The sequence below is a fragment of the Leuresthes tenuis genome, unplaced genomic scaffold (assembly GCF_036924035.1).
Source record: "Leuresthes tenuis unplaced genomic scaffold, fLeuTen1.0.hap1 SCAF_6, whole genome shotgun sequence".
Taxonomy (NCBI): Eukaryota; Metazoa; Chordata; class Actinopteri; order Atheriniformes; family Atherinopsidae; genus Leuresthes; species Leuresthes tenuis.
In genome coordinates, this window is record NW_027325360.1 from 26005546 (window position 1) to 26028072 (window position 22527).

General features: G+C 41.2%; 2 protein-coding genes across 11 annotated transcripts in view; one reads left to right on the forward strand and one right to left on the reverse strand.

The window, feature by feature from the left end:
* Nucleotides 1-378: 378 nt before the first annotated feature.
* Nucleotides 379-20497, reverse strand: tango2 (transport and golgi organization 2 homolog (Drosophila)). Of its 3 annotated transcripts, none has more exons than XM_072388466.1 (10): nucleotides 20334-20497; nucleotides 19769-19843; nucleotides 19494-19617; nucleotides 12581-12669; nucleotides 10744-10863; nucleotides 10386-10503; nucleotides 2184-2251; nucleotides 1830-1983; nucleotides 1319-1423; nucleotides 379-991 (listed from the first exon to the last, which is right to left on the reverse strand). In XM_072388466.1, exons 3-10 carry the CDS (start codon nucleotides 19547-19549, stop codon nucleotides 871-873), a joined length of 831 nt encoding a protein of 276 aa, XP_072244567.1. In that variant the 5' UTR covers nucleotides 19550-19617; nucleotides 19769-19843; nucleotides 20334-20497; the 3' UTR covers nucleotides 379-870. The 3 variants fall into 3 exon arrangements, with proteins under 3 accessions (XP_072244567.1, XP_072244568.1, XP_072244566.1); XM_072388467.1 differs by having other exon boundaries at nucleotides 1830-1980; nucleotides 20330-20497; XM_072388465.1 differs by having other exon boundaries at nucleotides 20330-20497.
* A 697-nt stretch (nucleotides 20498-21194) lies between these two features.
* Nucleotides 21195-22527, forward strand: part of arvcfb (ARVCF delta catenin family member b) — a 192110-nt gene continuing 190777 nt past the window's right edge. For 4 of the 8 annotated variants that reach the window (XM_072388474.1, XM_072388469.1, XM_072388473.1 and 1 more), the window contains exon 1: nucleotides 21196-21503. The gene's annotated coding sequence lies outside the window, so the exon portion shown is untranslated. Of the gene's footprint in view, nucleotides 21504-22527 lie in introns of all 8 variants that reach the window. The other 4 variants (XM_072388468.1, XM_072388472.1, XM_072388470.1 and 1 more) reach the window with 2 other exon arrangements.

A 22527-nucleotide genomic window follows, 5' to 3' on the forward strand; every position in this document is an offset into this window, starting at 1 on the left:
ATGTGAAAATATGTACAGTGGGTCTCTGATATTAGTCTCTAATTATCAGACGTATGCAGCCTTCTTCAGTTTTGAGTTTGTAAGCCACTGAATAAGAACTCAGTGTTTTCATGTGGACATTTCTTTTCTAGCAACAACATTCATTTAACCACACAAAATATATGTAGGTCAGTTTTTGATAATTTAAATACGTGTGTGTAAATTGTTTTTAACTTGTCAAGTAGTTGTAAAATGCATTATTCCCAGAGATTCATTGCAGAGAAGATTTTGGATTAAACTTGGAAAACATCTGTTGTAACCAGCTCTAGGATGACTGTTGTATTTGAATGAACTCTACATGACTTCTTATCGTTATAAAAAAACAAAAAACTGACATGGTTGTGAGTAACCCATTTTTTATGTTTATTGCTAGAATGTTCAACCCAGAATATGAAAACCGTGCACAAATGAAAATCCATTCCATATCATAATTCTACAGGAATAAATATGACTCCAACAAGATGAGATTCTTCACACTGATTTCATAGTCACCAGAAATTAGTAAGAGATTAGATGACTTTAAGCAACCCAACACTGTTTTGTGATGTGAGGGTAAAATGATTTTCTCTACAAATTCATGTCCTTTGGCAATTTCTTTTCAAATCAGCACACACTTTTCAGAGTTGCATTTGAACTTAACTTTAGAATAGGAGGAACATATTGCTGATATTTATGAGGCAGCAAGTGACTGGTTGAAGGGGGAAAAAATGCAGTCAAGTCTTCATGTTTACACCACTGCAATGGGGAAGTGCAGCTGCAGGACCGGCGCTGAGTGGGATGGAAGGGAAGGTGATGCAGAAAGGCACAGAGTGGGTTTCCTCCATCTCATCTTCACATCTGCAGGCTGAACTGGAAAGAATTGATGCTCCATTTGCTTGTGTCACAGTTGAGCATATTGCGTTCTGTGAAGCTAACATTTCCTTCCGCGTCTATTAGAATTATTGTATTGGTCCTAAATGGGCAGACAGACAAAACACAATAAATAACATTAATATGACAGAGGTAATAATAAACAACTAAAACTATTTAAATTGAATTTTTCTGACCAAAGATTTGAAGAATGAGTAGGTAGCGGTAAATTTTGCTAAATGATGCTTTGATGGCACTTATAAACCCATTCTATTTTCTTACTGTGGAGGACTGATTACACTGGGGATTACTATGTTCTAACAAGGATCTGGTCCTGAAGCACAGCAATCCTGTCAGTCATCATGTTCAGAGACAAACAGTGTGTGATCTGAAGAAAAAAAAAGATTTGCCATGGATGGGAGAAACTGACCTTGTACCATAATGAGGGGAGCGAACACACACGGCTGACAAAGCCTGGATCATAGGCTTGCCGTAACCATCACCCTGAGTCTCCTGAATTGGATCAGGTGTGTTCCTGTAAAACAAACACACAGCAGACCTCTTCAGGAAGCGGTTCAGTGTTCTGCACATTTCATTCATCAACTTTCTGTCTGTTCCCTCACTTTCACCCAAATATTTCAACAATGTAGATACAAAGATGACTCTTATCCAACACAATGTTGAGGTGATGCTGCATTGTTTCTCCATTACACACAAAGTTTGAGCACAGCAGGTTGACTGGTCAACAGCTAATGAGGATGGCAGGATTTCAGGCCAAATGACAGGGAACAAGATACTGCAAGTAAATGTGTTTGTATATAGCCTGTTTTCCAGCATAAAGCAAAGAGAAACCTAATCAGCAGTTATTAGGATGACATGTGTAATTATGATATGCGTGAATCTGCAGGTGGGAGATCTTCAAGAGTGTGTTCATCACTCACAGCTCCTCATTATTAAGGACGTTGAGCAGCTCTTGCACCAATCCATCACAGGACAGCGACTGATCATTGACGACGCTACTGAAGTGTTGCTTTCCTTGCAGCAGTTTCTTCCATGGAGTATCCAGGAGGGAATTACTTAAGCCATAGATTCCTGCTGAGGGCCAAACGAACAACACAGACAAATATACACAATAGTAAGCTCTGCTGTGTCCTTTTGTCCTTCGATAAATCAAAGACAATATGAGAGCAATATCAACACAGAAATGTCAGGCTGACATGAATGGGCCAGAGGCCGAGAGGAGAGGTGAATGTGAAATGAACGGTTTCTACAGCAACCGCATTAAAACCACAGACCTGGATTTAGACAGATGGGTTCAGGGCTGCCTCTGTTTCCATAGTAACACACAGTGTCTTGTTTGGCTCTAGATGGGACACAGTATAATGGAAAATTAGATATTGCATTTAGATAATTAAACTTGCTTATTTCCAGTTATGGATGCTGAGTAAAGGGTAATAATACATCTATGCTAGTAGAATAAACACAGGTTCAGTAAAAAATTATCTCCCGAGGAGCTCTCCTGCTCTGACGGTGAAGGAATAGATCAACAGTGCACCCCAAAGTATTTCTTAATGACTGTTGTTTCTTTGTAGCCCTGCAAATTAGGAATTAAATGGGAAAATACAAAAAAACTAAAACAAAACATAACTGCAGAACAAAAACATTATTCTGATAAAAAATTGGGTAATATTAAGACTTTAAGTAAAAATCAGTGCCACAAAGTGACCTTCGATTGTCACAAAGCGAATAAGTTCTGGTGTCAGATATCTTTGCATAGTTCTCAGTTTGAGGGAATGTATTCTTTTTGAAAAAAGTCTATCCAACATCAAGGGCAACTGTCACAGCTCTGGTACAGGAAAGAGGAGAAAAAAAAAGATGACCAAACCCTTTGAACAAGAAGGCGAATGAACTTTTGGATGTCAGTCTATGACAGCCATATCAGCGGCATCGGTCAGTCTGAAAAATGGCATAACACCGCTTCGACATATAACTTGTGACTTAGAGCTGCCAAGACAGGGACACTAAATGCTGCTGGGCCTGTAGTTCTCTCACTAAGTTTATTGATTTGTCTTAAAAGCCAGAGGACAAATAGAGTAAAGTGGATGTGCTTTAGGTTCTCGCCATATTCACCACATGAGGGAAGGTTTTGCTACTAAACACAAAGATTTTGTGAAATAATCAGTCTATTAACTGATAAGTCAGTAGCTATGATATATATATATATATAAAGTTTTATCATCAAGAAAACTGAACATTGTTGGGTTTTCAATAGCTACTTAAAGATATCAAATTTTGCTGAGGTAAAGATGACTGGTCCCAGTTTAATGTATTGTAATCATTTTACAGAGCAATTGATTAAATAATTCAAGAAAACAGTAAAGTAAACAATCACTAATGAAAGTAACCCTTGTTTGCACCCTCAGAGCACTTTATTAGGTTCTGAGTTGAGCCTCCTTTGGCTTTAAAAACAGGCTCATGACTTAGGGGTCATAGACTTCCTGTCATTTAAAAACTTATCAACCATTGTCCTCTGAACTGAGCATGAATTCAACCTTTAGGTTGCCTATTGCATTTTGAAGAATCAAAGAAGATATATTTTTGTTCAAATTAATTTTATGCAACCAGAAAAAGGCACGCAACACTTCACTGTTTTCTTCATTTCAGTTTCAAATGATGGAAAGAACTCTCAAATACTGTAGGTCAAAAGAATGAAAGCAGCAATATGTTTTAAAATAAACTTTACTACATCAACACAGCGTAGGATGACGATGGTGTAAGAATATCCTTGTGCCTGCATTTTAATGTGCAAAACAGGTCATAAAGAGACTAATTAAAATCATCTGATCTGATCGGTCAGTTTTTCTCTACTTCTTAATCTCAGCAAAACAACGAGGGAACAAAATGACGATGGACTGACATGAGCAAATCTAGCATAGTGGGTCAGACCCTTCTTTCCTTTTTTTTTTAAAGGCAGAGAAATATGTGCCCAAGCAGAGGATTAGAACAACAGACAGACAAGGGAATCCTTCAAGCTGTCAGTTGACATTACACAGTCTTTCTGACAACAAAACTTCCAAGACCTCAATATTGTTTCTTGTCGCTGAACCCCGTTGAACATTATAAAGAGACAACAACACTGACTGTGTGTCTGTGGTTGTAATGAACACAGCAGCACGAGACAATGTTGGCAAGGGCAGCAGACACCGTTTCTCCCAAGAACTGACAGTAGCCACTCAATGAGAACCAGATAGACCTATATAACCTGAGGGGAAACTGAAGAATCGGTAAAGCTTTTATATGTTGCCAGTTCTGCCGTGAGCTGACATAAAGCTTGAAATATTATTGTGGTTTTGGGACCTGAACTCAATGATATCCGAAAGGCCTGGTGTGTATACTTTGCCTCTGATATAAATCAAATTGCGATGGAAGCTCGTAGAGGATTTGTAGAGAGATGGCTCAATTTCTGTTATTTGAAGCTGGCTGGAATATTGAAAGCCCCATCAGCAGTTCTGTGGGTTGATTTGGGCTGAGATGAGGAAACAGTGGGAGGTTGGGACCACTGGGCACACAGAGACAGAGAGAGAGAGCAAAGAGGGAAGACTCAAAAGGCTTTTTTTCAGATCTCAGGCAGAGAGGCAATCAGTATGCTGGCTGGGACATTTTCTAATGAAGAGTCCTCTATATTGAGCCTGTATAGCAATTTACCAATTGCCAGCTGTGGTGTAGTTGCCTGGAGATGATTGGATGAGCTTTTAACTCAGAATGTGGACTGGCAATGCTGGTCAGGCTCCTGGATAAGGACAACATATACTCTCCCACGTCATTCCCCACATCTGTATAGTACACCCTCATATGCAGACATAAAAGACATGGAATGAGACATTTGGATTTCTTCTTTTTTTGCTAATCAACTGATGTGGCTTTATGGATACCAATGTGGGCTAGTCAGCCAGTCAGTTCGCCACCGGGGTACAGAATGACGCATCTACACAGCTGTCTGATGACTTATCAAGACATTTGGTAATTTCCCAGAGGGTGTGTCCCAACAACTTCAGAGATTTCTTGGAATTTCATAGTTTTCCACTAGGATGTCGACAGCTACGGAGCCAAGTAAAATAGCTTTTCTTACAGTAGTGCTTTGACATTTGGTTTGGATATTCATATTACTCCCTGGATGTATTGTAATGTGCAACTTTGGCAGTCCAGTGACATTTCATTTCAAAACAGTGTCATGACTTCATTACAGCAAGAGCTAATGTGCTAATAAGCAAATCTAAGATAAAAAGAAATTTTTGAAATCATCAAAAATCTAATTTTCCATGTGCAACCCAATTTCAGCACTAGCTGCAATGTGTCCTTGAGAAGGTTGCAGTCTGACAAACCGACACTGCAGTACACTGACACAGAAGCTTTTGACTATGATATTTTCAGAAAAGCAAACATTTCATCTTTTTGACAGGAAATCTGGCTTTTTCAGTAATTTCTTCATCAAAATATCAGCAGATTTAATATACTTCTAAGAAAAAGGTGAGCAGACATTTGGTCTAAGATGCAGGTGTTACCCCACGATGCAGAAACAAAGTCTCGCGTGTGTTTTGCATGACTCTCCATCATTCTCAAACATCAGCTTGCTGAAATGACTTTCTTTAAAGTAAACACTTTTTCTGGTACGCTTCTCATGTGGGTCAAATTTCTGCAATCTCTTGCTGATTGTAGAAGTAGCACCCCCCCCTTGTTTGGAAGAGCTGCCAGGAGAAAGCCTCTTCTCTCTAAAAAGAACATGGCAGCACAGCTTAGATTTACAAAGTTTCTTCGGACTGAACCGCAAGACTTCTGAAACAATGTCCTTTGGAAAGAGTTTGCTCATAATGCACAGCAGTAAGTTTGTATGGATATGCTGTGTTTGGTTTTACTAAACACCTAATACCAGCTGTCAAGCACGGTGGTAGAGGGCTCATGATTTGGGCTTGTTTCACAACTATAGAACTTGTGAACCTGAGATGATCACAAACATCTCTTGTAGTCTCAAGTCAAATGTGAAGCCATCTGCCTGAAAAGTAAACCTTGGCTGCAGCTGGGTCATACAACAGGACAACGATCCCAGACACAGCAGTAAACCCACAACAGAGTGGAAGAGGAAAGAATCAAGAATCCCTTAAGAGAGCTGTACACAAACAAATATCTGCAAATCTCAGTGAAAGGAAGCATGGTTGTAAAGGACAGCGGGCCAATTTTCCTTCACAATGATGTGCACGACTTAGAACATCATACAGAAAGCGATTGCTTAGTTATCTCTGCTAAAGGTGGTTCTACAAGCTAATAACTCATGGGGTGTAGAGGGTTTTTCTCCCCCATTCGAATGACTCAACAGTATAATATGTCAGGTGTTTTTCTTCATCTAGGGTTGTATTTACTCAATTTTAAAACCAGGACCAGATAATCTTTTTCAAATATGTACTCATACATAAAAACTCTGAATTGAATGAGGATTTTTTACTTTTTCTGTATGACTGTATGAAGGAAAAAGATTCCAGTGGGTTTTAGATCTTCTGTCTGATAACAAAATATGACCCTATCCTAACAGTTCCCAAGATTAAATCAACTGTGTTTAAAAATATTCTGTTAATTTCTAGGCATCTGGATTCACTCAGCGAATAATGCAGATAAATTTACTGATATTCTATCCAGGACAAGCTAATGGTCTGTTCTATTTCAAGAGAAAGTAATTTCCCAAAAGTTAATATTACAAGCTTTTGGGAACAAAACTCAACTGAGTTCCTTTGAAATACTGAGCGTTCATCTGTCCCTGATACTTTGGAATGTGTATCTGCAGCACCGCAGTGTTTCTTTTTCAGCTCAAACAAGCTTCTGCCAAGTAATACAACACTAAGTTTAAGGCAATAAGACTAAATCCTCTTCTAAAACAGCAACACACACGCACACTGACTGAGAGTGCAATAAAGGAGGCATCCGATTTCTTGACTAGTCTCTGGGCAATGACTTTAAAGCAAGAGTAACTTAAAACGGGATCAAAACTCAAAGTTGTGTAAAAGTTACATGGAGCCTCGAGTGCAACTGCAGAGACCATCCAATATCATAATTTGAATATATATGGATTTTGCTCCCGGACAGGAGGGCTCAGAAGAACATTCTGGGAACTACAGGCTGCAACTGACCAAATCACTTACTTATACCAACCAACGTGATTACAGATTATCAATCAAGGTTGTATTAGAGAAAAAAAAAAGCATTTCAAAGCAAACTAAAGACAAATGACAGCCAGACAGAAATATTCAGTATACCCAGTTCCTGAGCCTGATTGCATAGGAGAGAAAGGTTTTACCCAGAGTGCCATAAAAATGCTCTACACATCCTGTCCCCCACTGCCACCATATCATAAATAACCTCTCCAGCTACAGACAAATGACAAACCTCTAATTGTAATGGAGAGCTACCTTCTATTCACCAGATGTAGTTATTGATTTGGAAAGAAACTAGATGCCTCATTTCCTCAGCGCTGCTGGACATACTACAGTGGAAAACAAATTTGACGGTAATGACGGTGTCTTTTAAAAAGATGAAGGCTTGCTTTTTCCGCTGTGTGTCATCTCTGTCTGCAGTGACAGCAGCTGCCATCAGATAGATGTCTGAGGGAGAACATATATGCTGCGTTTTCACAACAAAAGCCTCTATTGACTGATTTTAGCCCCGGATAACAGTCAAAGCAGCAAACACAAAAGGGATTATTTACAACAAAAACATGCAGCCTTTCACTTTGTGCTTTCTCATGTGTGTGAGGTGGTACCAGGACAATTACAGTTATATCAAGGACAGTTCCCCATCCCAATAGCCTCATCCTATCAAAAAACATAACAAAACTAAAATGAATAAATATATAAAATATCACAACCACATAGCAGTTGATAGATGCAACTGCAGTAATTAAACTACATCATTCCTGCAGATTTCTTGATGTAATGAAGCACTATGCTTACAATGGGGACCCTAGTATGAGCTGTATTTGAATTTTAGCCCCTGAATCCATCCACTCAGTCCATCACTGGGCTAACACAGAGATGGGAAGCCACTCAAACATTTACATTCGAATTGCATTGAACTTAATAATACTTAATGAGAATCTGCTGTTGACTGGTCCAGTTGAATTTCTCTTTGGGATTAATAGAGTCTTTAAATAAGGCTATTACAGGAATGGCCTCCTGTTCCGGTGCCTATTGCAGCAGAAAGCTCCAACACAAGACACTTGTTGTTTAATCGCTTTGCGGAGTCGAGGGTGTGCAGGGTTGTCCATTACACTTAGCAGCATGTCCAATATTCTTCTGTCTAAAATAAGCTCCAGAACAACCCCCCTGCACAGAGCTAGCCTTCTTTAGCAGTTTGTTCAGTTTTTCCGAGTCACTGGCTCTGAAGCTATATTTTTTTAATATGTTATTATCATCTATTGCATCTCATCATTATCCTGAAATGCATGTTTGGAGCATCCTGAGAAAACCCAAAGGGCACAGGGAAAACATGGAAACTGCACAAAGACAGGGCCTTGGTAAGGTTATTGAGCTGTTGCGCCATCTGAGCGAGTGTCATTTCACATGAAAGATATTTCTCCGATTATAGGCAATTTCCAGCAAACTCTCAATTCTATATCAGAGTGTAAGATGTAGTTTGTGGTTTTATATTGGATTTAGGAAAGCACAAAATTATGTAAGAAAGTCTTAATGCAGGTTGGCCATTACGTTAAAAGGTTGTTATCTAGTAACATTAAAGATAAGAACGCCAATTTTATCTCAGCCTGAAAGAGATTGCTTTTACTTTTCCATCCATCACACTAATACTAGAAAAAAGTACTGTTCAGCGATGTAAAAACAATGCTGTCACTTTATTATAATGTCCTCTTCAGCTCAGGTCTGAGCATTCAAGCCTTAAATATATAGAGTTATAGCATGTCCGTAGCCTTCAAGGCAGTTTTCAAGAGCCTACTGGGTTCTCATTTTAAGTCAGTCAACTGGAAATTAAGAGGCGGGATTTTTTTAACCAGTCTGATAAAAATCTGCCACAGACAAATGGCAACAGTTTGCAACAACTCCAACAGTTTATCAGCAGCTTATCCAATGACGAAGTAGATGGTTTACACGGATATAGCAATGAGTATGCTCACCTCTGAACCCCCCCCCCCCCCCCCCCCCCCACACACACACACACACACACACACACTTTTTTTTCTTTTTTTCCTGCCTCCAAGGATGGCTAAGACACATCATTCTCTGGCTTATACTCATTGCCCTTCTGGGATGGGGCAGTTAGGTTTGGGCATGAGACATGATGAGTAAGGATGAGTCAGCCACAGGCAGGATAAAGCAGGTCATGCCCTTCTCAAACCACCTAAGGCTGGTTTCCACTAAATAACAACAAAATAAACTCTGACCTTTAATATCTTAATTATATTATATATTCTAATATGATATTTTATGAATGAACTTAATAGGGAAGTTGAAATGTAAAATATGCTGCCAGAGTGGTAAATGATAATGACATCGTCTGCTGTTAGAGGAGACAGAAAAACAAATGATCTCCCATAGAAAGGTGAAGAAATTAAATAATTAAATATTAATTATGCAGAAGCAGCTACCTCATCTTTTAGTCTGTGGACCAATACTTAGGAGAAATCTGCACCTTTCCTATTGCTAACTGCAGAGCAATCATTACTCCTTAAAGTCAAGCAGCAGATGTTCTGCAAATACTGTTGGCCAATTTTTGGGTAAATTAAATATGGGTTACAAGTCCCAGTTTAAAATTACACTGGAATTCATCTCCGCTGATCTGGCCACCTAAAAAACAACATATCCATATCTGCAGGCATCACTGCGCAATCGCTATAATCCATCAGAATGGAGTGTGACGATTAGCTTTCATTTCCCCAGCACTCTCCCTCTCCTTGCAAGGAATACATTTAGCTTGTGGTGTGTGTTTCAATCCAATCTCCAACCTCTCCCTGTCAGACAACATGACCCGGGACCATGCCAGTAATCTACAGGGACTTCCACCCTGACAACTATTTCAGTGTGCACTGATCTCACGATGCTTTTTCTCACTTAAGTTTTTTTTTTTCCAGTCTTGTCAAGCTGGGGATGAAGACAAGAAGGCAAAGAAGAGAAAAACATTTATCATTTCCAATGGAGTGTAGATATTCTGTCTAAAAGCCCAACGTATGAACAGGTGTTTCTTTAGAATTTAAACCAAAGTGTTGACAGCCCATTATCTGATTTCTACCTGATCTCCATTTTATCTCGGCAATCGCACCCCGATGAACATATTGGGGGAAAATGTGAGCTTCACCGTCTTGCCCACAGATGCTCTGGCAACCTTCCAACCGTTTGGTAGAGCAGCTTAAAAGATCTCAGTATAAACGCGCATGTCTTGTTGCCTCAGGTGTGTCAGTGGATGGACTTCACACTTAGATGGATTTCCGCACACATTCCACTCACCTGAAATCTGCCGTGAGGAGGTTAAAGCCGTTGTACAGGTGGCCTTCTGCTGACACCTTTTTAAGGTAGGAATAACTGTCTATATCCTTATCCATAAGGTAGTTAGACACTAGAAAGCCTGCAAATCAGCAAAAGAAAAAAAAAAGGTTCTTGAAATGCACTGAAATTAATCAAATTGTTATAAGTAAAGCTACTAAAGTAGATGTAAAAGATTTATAAGTTAGACTGTATTAACCTATCCAATAAATCTGAGATAGGGGCAACATGCAGGACACCAGATAGCAGGTTTATGATGTAAGAAGAGAAATGTTGTCAGTGAATGCACTTCATTGTGCCGACTTTATTACGGCTCGCTCACCTCTTCCTTGTGCATCAGGGTTAGGACGTCCTTCCATGTAGTTGGTAATGGCAGCCAGCTTACCCCTCTTGCTGATCCCCAGCCATGATCCACCTTCCTTGCCATACTCCAGGTCCAGGCCTGGTTAAAAAAAAATTTTTTAAAAAAGGCCTAAAAAAACATCCCTCCAAAGTGTGCCAAACTTCCTCAGTGTTAAAGTGTAAAGAGAAAAACAAAATAATCCACTGATTTAACTCATAGAACATTAACCAAACTGTTAATTGGTAGTGTTGAGGGTTTAATATTACATTTTATTATACATATTCATGCATTGTGCTTATACAGAGTTGATACTCTCGTTTCTGAGGAGAACAAGCACTGATCCCACGGTGTGAAAGACACTGAGTTGAGTGTAGAGAGAAACTGCTACGTGCTAACAGAGGGAGCCAAAACAGGTGGGATGAAGCCTATAGTGAAAAAGTATCAGCCACAGGCCGATAGGGAGGAGTTTTCCCACACAGGGAGAAGACATCTGAATGGAGCAGAGATGGCTTGCGAAGCTGATATCGGACAAAGGACCAGTCAGGGAAAGCCAAGTCAAAACCACGGCTGCTCCCCAACTTTTGGACCAATAATATTTACATTGTGTTGGTATGGCAACATAAAAGTATATTTTACAAAAGAGTGGAACCCTTTTTCTGATCAGACTGCCTGGCACAGAGAGGTCCACAGTGCTGTGCAACTTGGACCTTGAACCATTTAATAAATTCTGAGCTCGACTTGGAGTTTGTATATCTTCTCTCAGAAAAACAGGTTTTACAAAAGCAAGCAGATAAACCAACATTAAGGGAAAATAGTTTGCATTGATTAATTCGTATTAATGTGATATTCACTGTGTTTAAATGTGGGGGTTATAAAATGTTAATCTAGTTTATCATTAGCAGACCCCTAAAAACACAAGTTTTCCCTTTTCCATTTACAGCCTTTTCACTAACAGCAGGCACTACCTTTATATATAGCCTTGGCAGCAATTAAATGACATTCAGTCCATTAAGTAAGTCGCTTTCCTTTCCGAATTTTTCTTCTTTACATGACACAAAAAAAAAAGGGTGCATGTCTGCTGCACTTCCTGATGATCAATAAAGACAGGTTTTCTTATAGAGACAGTAAGCAAGAGATCCAAATGGTCTTAATCCTCTGGGGGTGGACAGAAATCCATCCTTATCCCACTGGGGGATATTGTTTGCTTTTATTCTGTGTCTCTTTTAGGGACCTGCTGCTGCCCTTCACCCCCATGACTTGCCCCCCTCGCCAGAGCCATGCAGACAAGGCAGGGCCATTTATTCCCATCACATCGTATAAAAACAGCCATCAATTAGGGACCCACAAGTGGAGTCCTGACCCTTCCATTACTGTGGCAAGAGGAGACTGATGAACAACAAGGGATCTGTGTTTCCTCCTGCACCAGAAAAACAACTGGATGATTGATTTCCTTGGCTTGGCTATTACATGAATTGGGCGCCTGTCAATTAAATATAGTTTACTGTGGGTGGGGGTGACGGATTAGAAGAGAAATGGATTCTGAGGTGAAAGAAGTGTTCCTTCAAACACTGCTAAAAAGCTCATATCTGCAGTGATCTCACTTAATCATCAAGCTGCAGCAAAATTGCTACTCAAAAAGGCAAATCTATCCAGCTGTAAAACACGGGCATTTGCAACCTTAGAGGGAATTATCTGCTTAAAAACCGAAGCAACAGCTTATTCATTCATTTTGTTGCTATTTAAGGCATTAGGAGTAACTGGGGTGTTAAAGTGGGAGGGAGGAGCTCGACTGGTGTTTTCTGACGACCCAACTTACCACTGAGGATCTCACTGTTGGTCCCCCAGAAGTCAGCAGCTTTGGATGGCCTGTTGTACAGCTCATCTCTATTTGCCGCCAAAATTAGCCTGAAGAGTTGGAGAAAGAGGATGACAAAGGCCTTTTGTTACATGTAATCCTGCAGTGAGTTTCAGTTATTCCTACCTGACATGAATCTAAATATCAGGTGCATTTAGCTAGCCCTGTTGTTTGGTAAGCTCGTGTGGTTTGTAAATGGAGTGCAATAAATCACCCAATGACAAATATTCCTCCAAGAAAAAAAACAAAAACCAACACTTTGCATTCTGTGTCCTTTATGTGAGCGTGTGTGTGTGGGGGGGGGGGTCACAATTTGTGAGTCAAACTTTTCAAGCAACTTTTCAAGTTGATTAAGTGTCCTCAGATGAGTCGAGGAACCTTCAACATAAGCTTTTTTAATCTCACAAACTGACAGGAAGCAAAGGATTAAAATATGAAAAATATTCAGGCTCCGTTAATGAAGACCAAATATGTAAGAAGCAAAAGGAATGTGACAGAAATAAGAACAAGCCAGTAAAGAAGTTAAAGACCAGCAGTCTTTTCACAAATGCTTCAGACTAATGCTTCTGTTGTGCAATCATAACGCAGCAGCTTGGAGCAATTGTTCATTTTGAATTCCACATTTTCTTTACTTTTACTTCTCGCTTCTATTCTCCATAACATCCAATACAGTTTTAGATATTTAAAAAAAATAAAAAATCTAAACAAAAAGGTGATAATACCAGATCATCTATCTTGAACACTTCCATTTATTCAGAAAGTCTGAGTCTTGGGTGTGAACGTGTCCCTCTGGCAGCAGCGGTGAAGCCCTTCGATATTTACACAGAGCTTCTCAGTGTGGGGAGCTACAGAATATTCAGGGGGTTAACGTAATTTGAAATAACAGATTTATTCATAAATCATCTCATCTACATCACATTTTGCAAAGCTGGCTGCACAAGCCACATGTAAATAACCTCTGCTGATGTTTTATGCCGTTCTAAATGTGTATTTACTGTGGTGGCAAGGCTACAACAAATACTTACCACTGCAAACAAGAGTGAAGAGCCTAAACAAGAGTCTGACCTGACTTACAATAGATCCCCTGAAATGGGACGGATACGGTCTGCCTGTCAGTTAGCGCTGCACTGTCCTGTGACCTGTATTACTATTCAGAGTAAGTCACTGAGTAATGATGCCATTATGTTCACAGCCATTAACAATGAGAGACTACATTTTGACATGTAGTTAATGCCTCACCAGCCATTAGATTCTACGTGCCTTAATTAGCAGGTCACTCCTGTCAGTAACCTAACATCACTAAGTGGCTGTACATCCTCACTACGCATCTATTAACCAACATTTACAGAACAACACATGAATTTAATCCAGCGCATTTGTCCTATTCTGCAAAAAAAAATATTATTCCCTTGCTTGGAGGGAAGATTAACCTCTCTTCTACCATGTGATTTGTGTAAACATGCATTTGCATTTAAGCATCAAATTATAAAGTTGTTTTTATGCTTTTTTTTTGGCAAATATAACATACATAATTTAATAAACACTGACCCCAGAAGCAGAAATGCAATTTACTGACCTCTACATTAGGTGTATGTTCCCTCTGTGCTTGGCTATGCCCCCCTCCCTTATTAATCTTTCACGATGGGAGCCTTTAATGAGCAAACAACTAAGCCAAACTGTCCGGATAGGGGTTGACCTTGGTGTATCAAAGGCTAAGGATGGCCTTGTCCCATGGCACTGTGTGAGCCCCCACTGTTCCTGAAAACACAGCTAACACTAATGATGCTACTCAGGACAGAGCATCTGCTGTCAGATCCTGAGGGGCAGATCCCATGCAAACATCTCAGATCACAGTGACAGTCAGCCAGCTGCATCAGGTAGTGTGGTGAGAAGCAGAGAAGTACAAAAGCTTGAAAAGTTTTTTGGTGAGCATTTGATGAGCCATCGCTAAGGCGGGAAATGTAGAGGTTCAAAACTCGAACTTAGTCGTTTTACTCATGTTAATGCTTATTTATAAAAAGGGAATTTGGAGTTTTGGACCTTTACATTTCCTGCCTCAGAGATAACTCATGAAGTTCATCATTAAAATTGTGATATTGGCAAAAAAAAGCATAAAAACAACAATGTAATTTGTTGCAGTGCATGTTTACAGAAATCACATGGTAGAATAGAGGTTAATCTTCCCTCAAAGCAAAGGAATAATAATCTTGTCAGCAGTTTAATTATATTTACACAGCACCAAATCACGGCAAATTATATATCAAGGCACTTCAAAGATAAAGCCTAATTCAAGCCAATAATAATTCAATTCATTATAACACAGTCATAATCCAATCAAATTCATTCAAATCCAAACTAGTCCGATTCATATAATGCCAATTCAATAAAAATTGCATCACTATGGGAACTAGAAACTTCTACAAGAGAAGGCAGAGAAAAAAAACTTTATTCTTCTACAGGGCATTCAAAAGAGTCTCATTAAGCTCTGCAGTCTGTGGTGGCCAGTCTATATTTGAAAATCATATCTCATGCTCCCCGTACTACTGTTCTGCAATGTGAGCTTGGTGAATCCTGGCATTATCCATCCATCCATCCATCATCTGCCGCTTATCCGGGGGTCGGGTCGCGGGGGCAGCAGCTTGAGTAGAGAAACCCAGACGTCCCTGTCCCCGGCCACTTCCTCCAGCTCTTCCGGGGGGACCCCGAGGCGTTCCCAGGCCAGCCGAGAGACATAGTCTCTCCAGCGTGTCCTGGGTCTTCCCCGGGGTCTCCTCCCAGTGGGACGTGCCCGGAACACCTCCCCAGGGAGGCGTCCAGGGGGCATCCTAACCAGATGCCCGAGCCACCTCATCTGACTCCTCTCAATGCGGAGGAGCAGCGGTTCTACTCCGAGCCCCTCCCGGATGACTGAGCTTCTCACCCTATCTCTAAGGGAGGCCCAGACACCCTGCGGAGGAAACCCATTTCGGACGCTTGTATTCGCGATCTTGTTCTTTCGGTCACTACCCACAACTCGTGACCATAGGTGAGGATGGGAACGTAGATTGACCAGTAAGTAGAGAGCTTTGCCTTCTGGCTCAGCTCCCTCTTCACAACGACGGGTCGGTGCAGAGCCCGCAACACTGCAGACGCCGCACCGATCCGCCCGTCAATCTCCCGCTCCATTCGTCCCTCACTCGTGAACAAGACCCCGAGATACTTGAACTCCTCCACTTGGGGAAGGATCTCATTCCCGACCCGGAGAGTGCATTCCACCCTTTTCCGGCTGAGAACCATAGTCTCGGATTTGGAGGAGCTGATTCTCATCCCAGCCGCTTCACACTCGGCTGCGAATCGCTCCAGTGAGAGCTGAAGGTCATGGCCTGACGACGCTAACAGAACCACATCATCTGCAAAAAGCAGAGACCCGATTCTGAGGTCGCCAAATCGGACACCCTCAACGCCCTGGCTGCGCCTAGAAATTCTGTCCATAAAAGTTAGGAACAGAATCGGTGACAAAGGGCAGCCCTGACGGAGTCCAACTCTCACCGGAAACGTATCCGACTTACTCCCCCCTGAGCTGTCACCTTATCGTGGTGGGGGAGTTTGCGTGCCCCAATGAGTCTGGGAGCTATGTTGCCCGGGGCTTTAAGCCCCTGGTAGGGTCACCCAAGGCAAACAGATCCCAGATGAGGGACCAGACAAAGAACAGCTCAAAAGACTCCTTATGATGAACAAAAAATTTGGACCTCGTGATCCCTTGCCCGGATATGGGACACCGGGGCCTCCCCCCGGAGCCAGGCCCGGGGATGGGGCCCGGCAGCGGGCGCCTGGTGGCCGGGTCTGTGCCCATGGGGCTCGGTCGGGCATAGCCCGAAACGATGACGTGGGTCCCCCTTCCGACGGGCTCACCACCCGTGGGAGGGGCCAAGGGGGTCGGGTGCTATGTGAGCTGGGTAGCAGCCAAAGGTGGAGGCCTTGGCGGTCTGATCCTCGGCTACTGAAGCTAGCTCTTGGGACGTGGAATGTCACCTCTCTGTTGGGGAAGGAGCCGGAGCTGGTGCGCGAGGCTGAGCGGTTCCGGCTAGATATAGTCGGACTCACCTCGACGCACGGCTTGGGCTCTGGAACCAGTCCTCTTGAGAGGGGTTGGACTCTCTTCCACTCTGGAGTTGCCCGTGGTGAGAGGCGCAGAGCAGGTGTGGGCATACTTATTGCCCCCCGGCTGTGTGCCAGTACATTGGGGTTTACCCCAGTGAACGAGAGGGTAGCCTCCCTCCGCCTTCGGGTGGGGGGACGAGTCCTGACTGTTGTTTGTGCCTATGCGCCAAACAGCAGTTCAGAGTACCCACCCTTTTTGGAGTCTCTGGGGGAGGCACTGGAGAATGCTCCTACCGGAGACTCCCTCGTTCTGCTGGGGGACTTCAATGCTCACGTGGGCAATGATAGTGAGACCTGGCATTATCATCTTGGAATATACTCATTCCATGAGGGAAAACCTGGTCGTTCAGTCTAAATTCAGTATACTCAGATACTCTGCTGACCTTATTTTTGGGCAAATAATGTAGCTGAATGTAAACCTGACCAATTGAAGGAACCCCACATCATTTGCTTGGTTCAGTTCAGGTGGTGACGTTTTATCTTTGGCCATTCAGTATATGCAGAGGTAAAAATCAGATTATAATAATAGTCCAGGCAAAGTAACTCTTTTTGGAGCCAAAAATAGGACTAATTGTAAAATGATTTTTTTCAGCTTAGATAATTTCTATGAGGTGTCCAGAACAACATACTAAAAGTCCTAAGAAATCCTAGTTGAGGAAATATGTTATATGCGTGCCAATAAGGCCAAACAATACACCCCAATGGGGCTATTTTTTTCCTTTACTCCTATCAAAATGAAACTTTATACAATGAAAGTACCCATGAAAAGTAAAATTTTTTGTATTACAAGTTTCTTTGAAAATTAATTTGAATACATGAATGAGCCATACTCTAATCGAAAATGCCCAAAATACACCCAAATAGGCTTAATTTTTTCCTTTATTCCTACCAAAACAAAACTTTATATGGTAAAAGTATACATGAAAAGTAACGTTTGTTGTATTACAAGTTTATTTATTTTTCTTCTTCATCCAATCATCCTACTGCCAATAGGTGATGGCAATGCTGCTTTTAGATTGGCCTCTAACCTGAACACGACACGACTTTGCCTGGACTATAATGCTTGGTATATTGCAACAACTTTGTGGTTTTCAGCTGAAAACAATTGGGGCGGGGGAGAAAAGAAAAGACAGTGCAAACTAGAAATCAGCATTTACAGTACAGACATGTCAGCATGTGGGTAATCAGCGAGTCATTAGTGCTGAACATGAAGCCATTTAACTCCTGCAAATAAAGTCCTGTCATTTTGCACTGTGAGGGTTTAATAATTGCACTCAAATAACACTATTAACGGTGTTCTCCACTCTATTCAGTCCTAAAATGCTGAAAATTAATTATGATTTGCAACACACAAGAACTATTTGTGCAAATATTATCTATTTATAGACTCAACATAACTGCATGAGGACACAGTACGTTTCGCCTTTCCCCCAGGTCACAGTCCAAGTCAGTACTCGTAAAACACCTCTACTGTCCTCTCCTCAGGCAGGGTCGAACTCCATGACGGAAGGACAGAGATGGACTATGCCTAGGCAAAGAGCTCACTCTTGACCTCTGGGGGATTGTAATAAGCTGGGTGTACACATCACACCATAACCCACACTGACTGCTTGTGGTTCATCAGCCTGCGCTGCCAACTGGAAGAACTTAATATTTACTGCTGGGCAGGGCACATGAAGGCTGCAGAAAGAGCCCAGTGCCCTTTGAGCAAATGAGGCCTTGCTTACCATATTGCACTTCAGAGAGTTGCAGAATACGAAACAAGGAGTGGCAGGTTGTAGGAGTACGGCAACATTCACAAAACAGCAGCACAACAGGCCTTTATAAAGATGGTCTAAACAATTAAGGGATGCCCACTTGTAAAGATTAACATTACAACACAGTTTTTCCAATTATTGACATTCATTTAAAGTAAAAACTGGATAAGACCTGAATGCCATTCAGCAAGATAGTAAATCTTAAGTAATTCAAATTGTATAGCTCTTTTGTGCCCTCTGTCTTCAGTGCTGGGAAAGATATATCAATGTTTTGTGTTAGAATTTCATATCATCTCATTTTTACCTCTTTCTTATGTGAGGCAGCTCCCTTGTTTTTCACATGACTGTATCTAGCGGTGGGTATAAGATCGATAGAGATTTTCCGCATTGCACAAGCTTTGTGGCACATAATCTATGTTATGGTGCCCGTTTTTTGATTCAATATTTTACCGTCTAATTATTTGACACCAAATTTCCAACAGCCTGTCTTCCAATGAGCTACGTTCTTTGACCAAAAATGTAAGCACTCTACTAGAAATAGTGAAGGCCTTTCTGATGTTAATTAAGCAAAAAAAAAATGCCATCCAATCATGCTTGAATTTCCAGCTCGAAAACGTCAAGAAGTTGATCGTAACTGTTTTCTGATGAGTTAAATGAGGCACTTTTTGTCATTGTCAGATATATAGATATATTATAACCTGCAGTAATAAATAAGAACACATTTCTTAAAATCAGCACAAATGACTAGTTAATTCTTCTGTGACATTTACTGATACTGGTGAATGTGTTTCTGCTGGCTATTTCAAGATAAAGATTGAACATTCTACCTACTACAAATTAGGCAAGAAAAAGGTTAGTATCTTTTAAATCGCTTCTTAGAATAATACGTTCATGGAGGTATGCTATATGGCTGTGCTTTATCATTTCTGCCTTGTATACTTTTTGTTTGGAAAATCTAAATTGGGCATTTCCCTTACCTGTAGGCATTTTTGGATGCAGGCCGAGGGTCAAACTTGAAAAAGATTATACACATGGGTGTATATTGGTAAAGGATGACTGATGTTCACTCAGTCCACATCCGCCTTCAAAAAGCAGTCATATCTGAGAAAAAGAAGCAAATAAACAGCGTCTGTGTATAGAGCTGTAAATGTGTGATGTGGCAGCATTGCGACAGCACTGAGACTGCACAAGAACGTTTTTCTTACGGATCAAAATATACATCTTTAACTACATTGATTAATTTCGTACTTACAGGGAGCATTTGGCTGCAGGACAAACAAATGAACAATCCAGAGTGCATGCTGTATGTGCCCCTTGGGAACAAGACCTGCGTTCAGAATGGCACGCTTTACACGTCGTGACGTAACATAAACATTTATAATCTTCAACATACTGTTAAAACATGGAGTGCAAAGGTAGCAATCGTGTGACTGTAAACTCAGCCAAGACTTACTACGTCATTTCACGATGTGATCAATAAGGCTGGTGCCCTATTGGACACCTGTTACTAGCAAGGCAATAGGCTGTAACAACTTCTGTAATTAACATTATCACATTGTTGAATAACACGAAAGGCTAGCAGTATTTGCCAGTTTTGCTTCACGATGAACCAGTCCAATAGCATATTCTCTGCTGAATACAAACGTGGCTGCTAACAAACTAACCTTGACAACCAGACACATAATAGGCAATTGTATAACATGGTTTGCTGTAAATGCTGCTTTCGGCATAACATAACCTAAACAATAATTGGCTAACGTTAGCATGCTTACAAGTGAATGAGCCACAAAACCAGATAACTTTAGCGACCTACCTACATTTAGCTGACAGCGACACAACGGCGGCAAATAATATTTGTTTAGGCGAATTTTTTTGTCACCCGTCTTGTACACAATTCACTGCTACGCACTGTCAGCTAGTTGTACTCGCTGTCCCTTTACAATCGTTGTTGACAACTAAAGGGAAGTAATCACAAAGAGTGACCTCGATTTTGTTTCAGTAGTGTCAAGCGCCTCATCAACCAACGATCTTTCTCTGTGAATTGTACTTAACCCCGCCCATCTTGGTACTGTAAATACATAAAACCAGTGCACATCCCTGCACGACTCTGAGGTTCAATGCGATTGGTCGCTACAAGAACCAACCAAGTTCAACGTAAACAGGAATAATGCAACTTCCGGTTAATTATATTCTTCTTCAAAATAAAGGCAAACTTTAGACTGAACCACAAAAAAGATTCACTCGTGTTGTGTCATCTTGACAACTTTTTGGTTGAAAATATTCACCAGAGCTCATCTTTTTATTTGTGTTGACTTCATAATACTATATTACTAGTAAATTCTAACAATAAATTGGCCAAATCAAGAGAAAGACAAGAGAGAAGAAATTAATATGAAATGTGGCTATATCAAAGTACAACAAAATAAGTGATACCAGCGCCATTATCTTTTTTTTTTTTTGCCTATCCTGTGTTTTAGGGAATTTAAAGGGTGGCTTTTATAAATGAATAAGCCTCCAAGCATTGACTAATACAAGCCATCTAATGCAGGAACGGCAGTCTTAAAATAAATGGGGTAATCAATTAGACATTTCCTCCAATACTGTGATAGTGGCGACGGGGCGGAGACACGCACCGCGACCGACAGCATCCTGCACTGTTGTGGATGACAGGCATTAAGGCTGCTCTGTTTTTCATTCAACACAACGTTGCAGTCAGTGTTTGTTTTTGCTTTCTTGAACGACACACGCTATCTGAAGATAACTTTTAAACCAGATAAGTTACTTCAGTTTTCGCATGTGCCACTCGACTGGAGGGACACGCCGACCGCAACAACAATTTGAGATTATTTGTAACGTAGTAAGGAGTAGTGGGCTCTCCCTGCAGCAGCCAAATTGCATGCAAAATAACGGTATTCAGCTGAGGTACGGACTACTGCTCATCACAGGGACTTCTCCTGCGAGGACAACGACGAGCAGGAGAAACTGAGGTAACAGCAATGCCGCTTATTGCTTCTCCCGTGATTATAATGCCAAGTTTTAGCCTGTGCCATTGCAACTCAGTAGGAGGCGGGTGTGACAAAAATGTTATCAGAATCATGTAATAACGCCTTTTAATTAACACTGGATAAGCTAAGAAGGAACTGCAGGCACCCTTACAGAAGAATGAGTGGATGAATATTGATTAGGACTTGCTGTGTTAAAGCTGTATATGTCGTTCTTTTGTTAAAAGGAGACATGTGTGTCCTCTTTTTTATCTTTCTGAATGCAGTGCTGCACCAAATAGGCTCATGAAATATAATGTATTTGTGTTTGTTCGCGTGTTCTTGTGAAGCCTTTCCGCTAATAGATGTAGTCAATTGCAGCGAGCGCGAACCTCAACGAGCCTGTCAATCATCTTACTAGCCTAGTAGTCCATTGTTTCCCCCCTCCTGTTTATGAGTGAGTTACCATGGAGAGCCTTCCGGTTTTGCTAGTGTAATTACCTTATTTGGAGAAGGGGCGGCTGTCAAGCGGCTGGACTGATGGAGCTGTTGGGTTAACAGCGCTGCTGTGTTTCATGTCCCATGTGGATAAACGCCACAATGAGCGAATGCTTCAGCAGCCTCACGAGCCCAAGGCCTGAAATGAAGTTCTTCTCAGACTTTGATTGGTCCTGGCCCGCTGGCCTCGAATGGCCTCGGGAAGTGGTAGGATGCAATTAAAGCAATTAACCGTGAACATGTGCAATCAATTTGTCTCTGCTTGTACCTGATTTTGAATGCACACCATTTACAAGCTTTTAGATACTGAACCCACACTGTGTTTTGAGAAGCTTCTGTTAACAGTCAGGTTTGATTCAGGACTGTCCATTTGTTGCCATGTAGGCTATTTATTGTGGGGAAAACAGCAAAGCTACTGTTCTATTCATCATTAGTGAAGTCATTTGTTCTTTTATGTTTATATCACAGTATAAATTGAAGATAAAAAAAGCATATTATCTAGCATGTACACTAGTCAATGTGTATCAGGTCA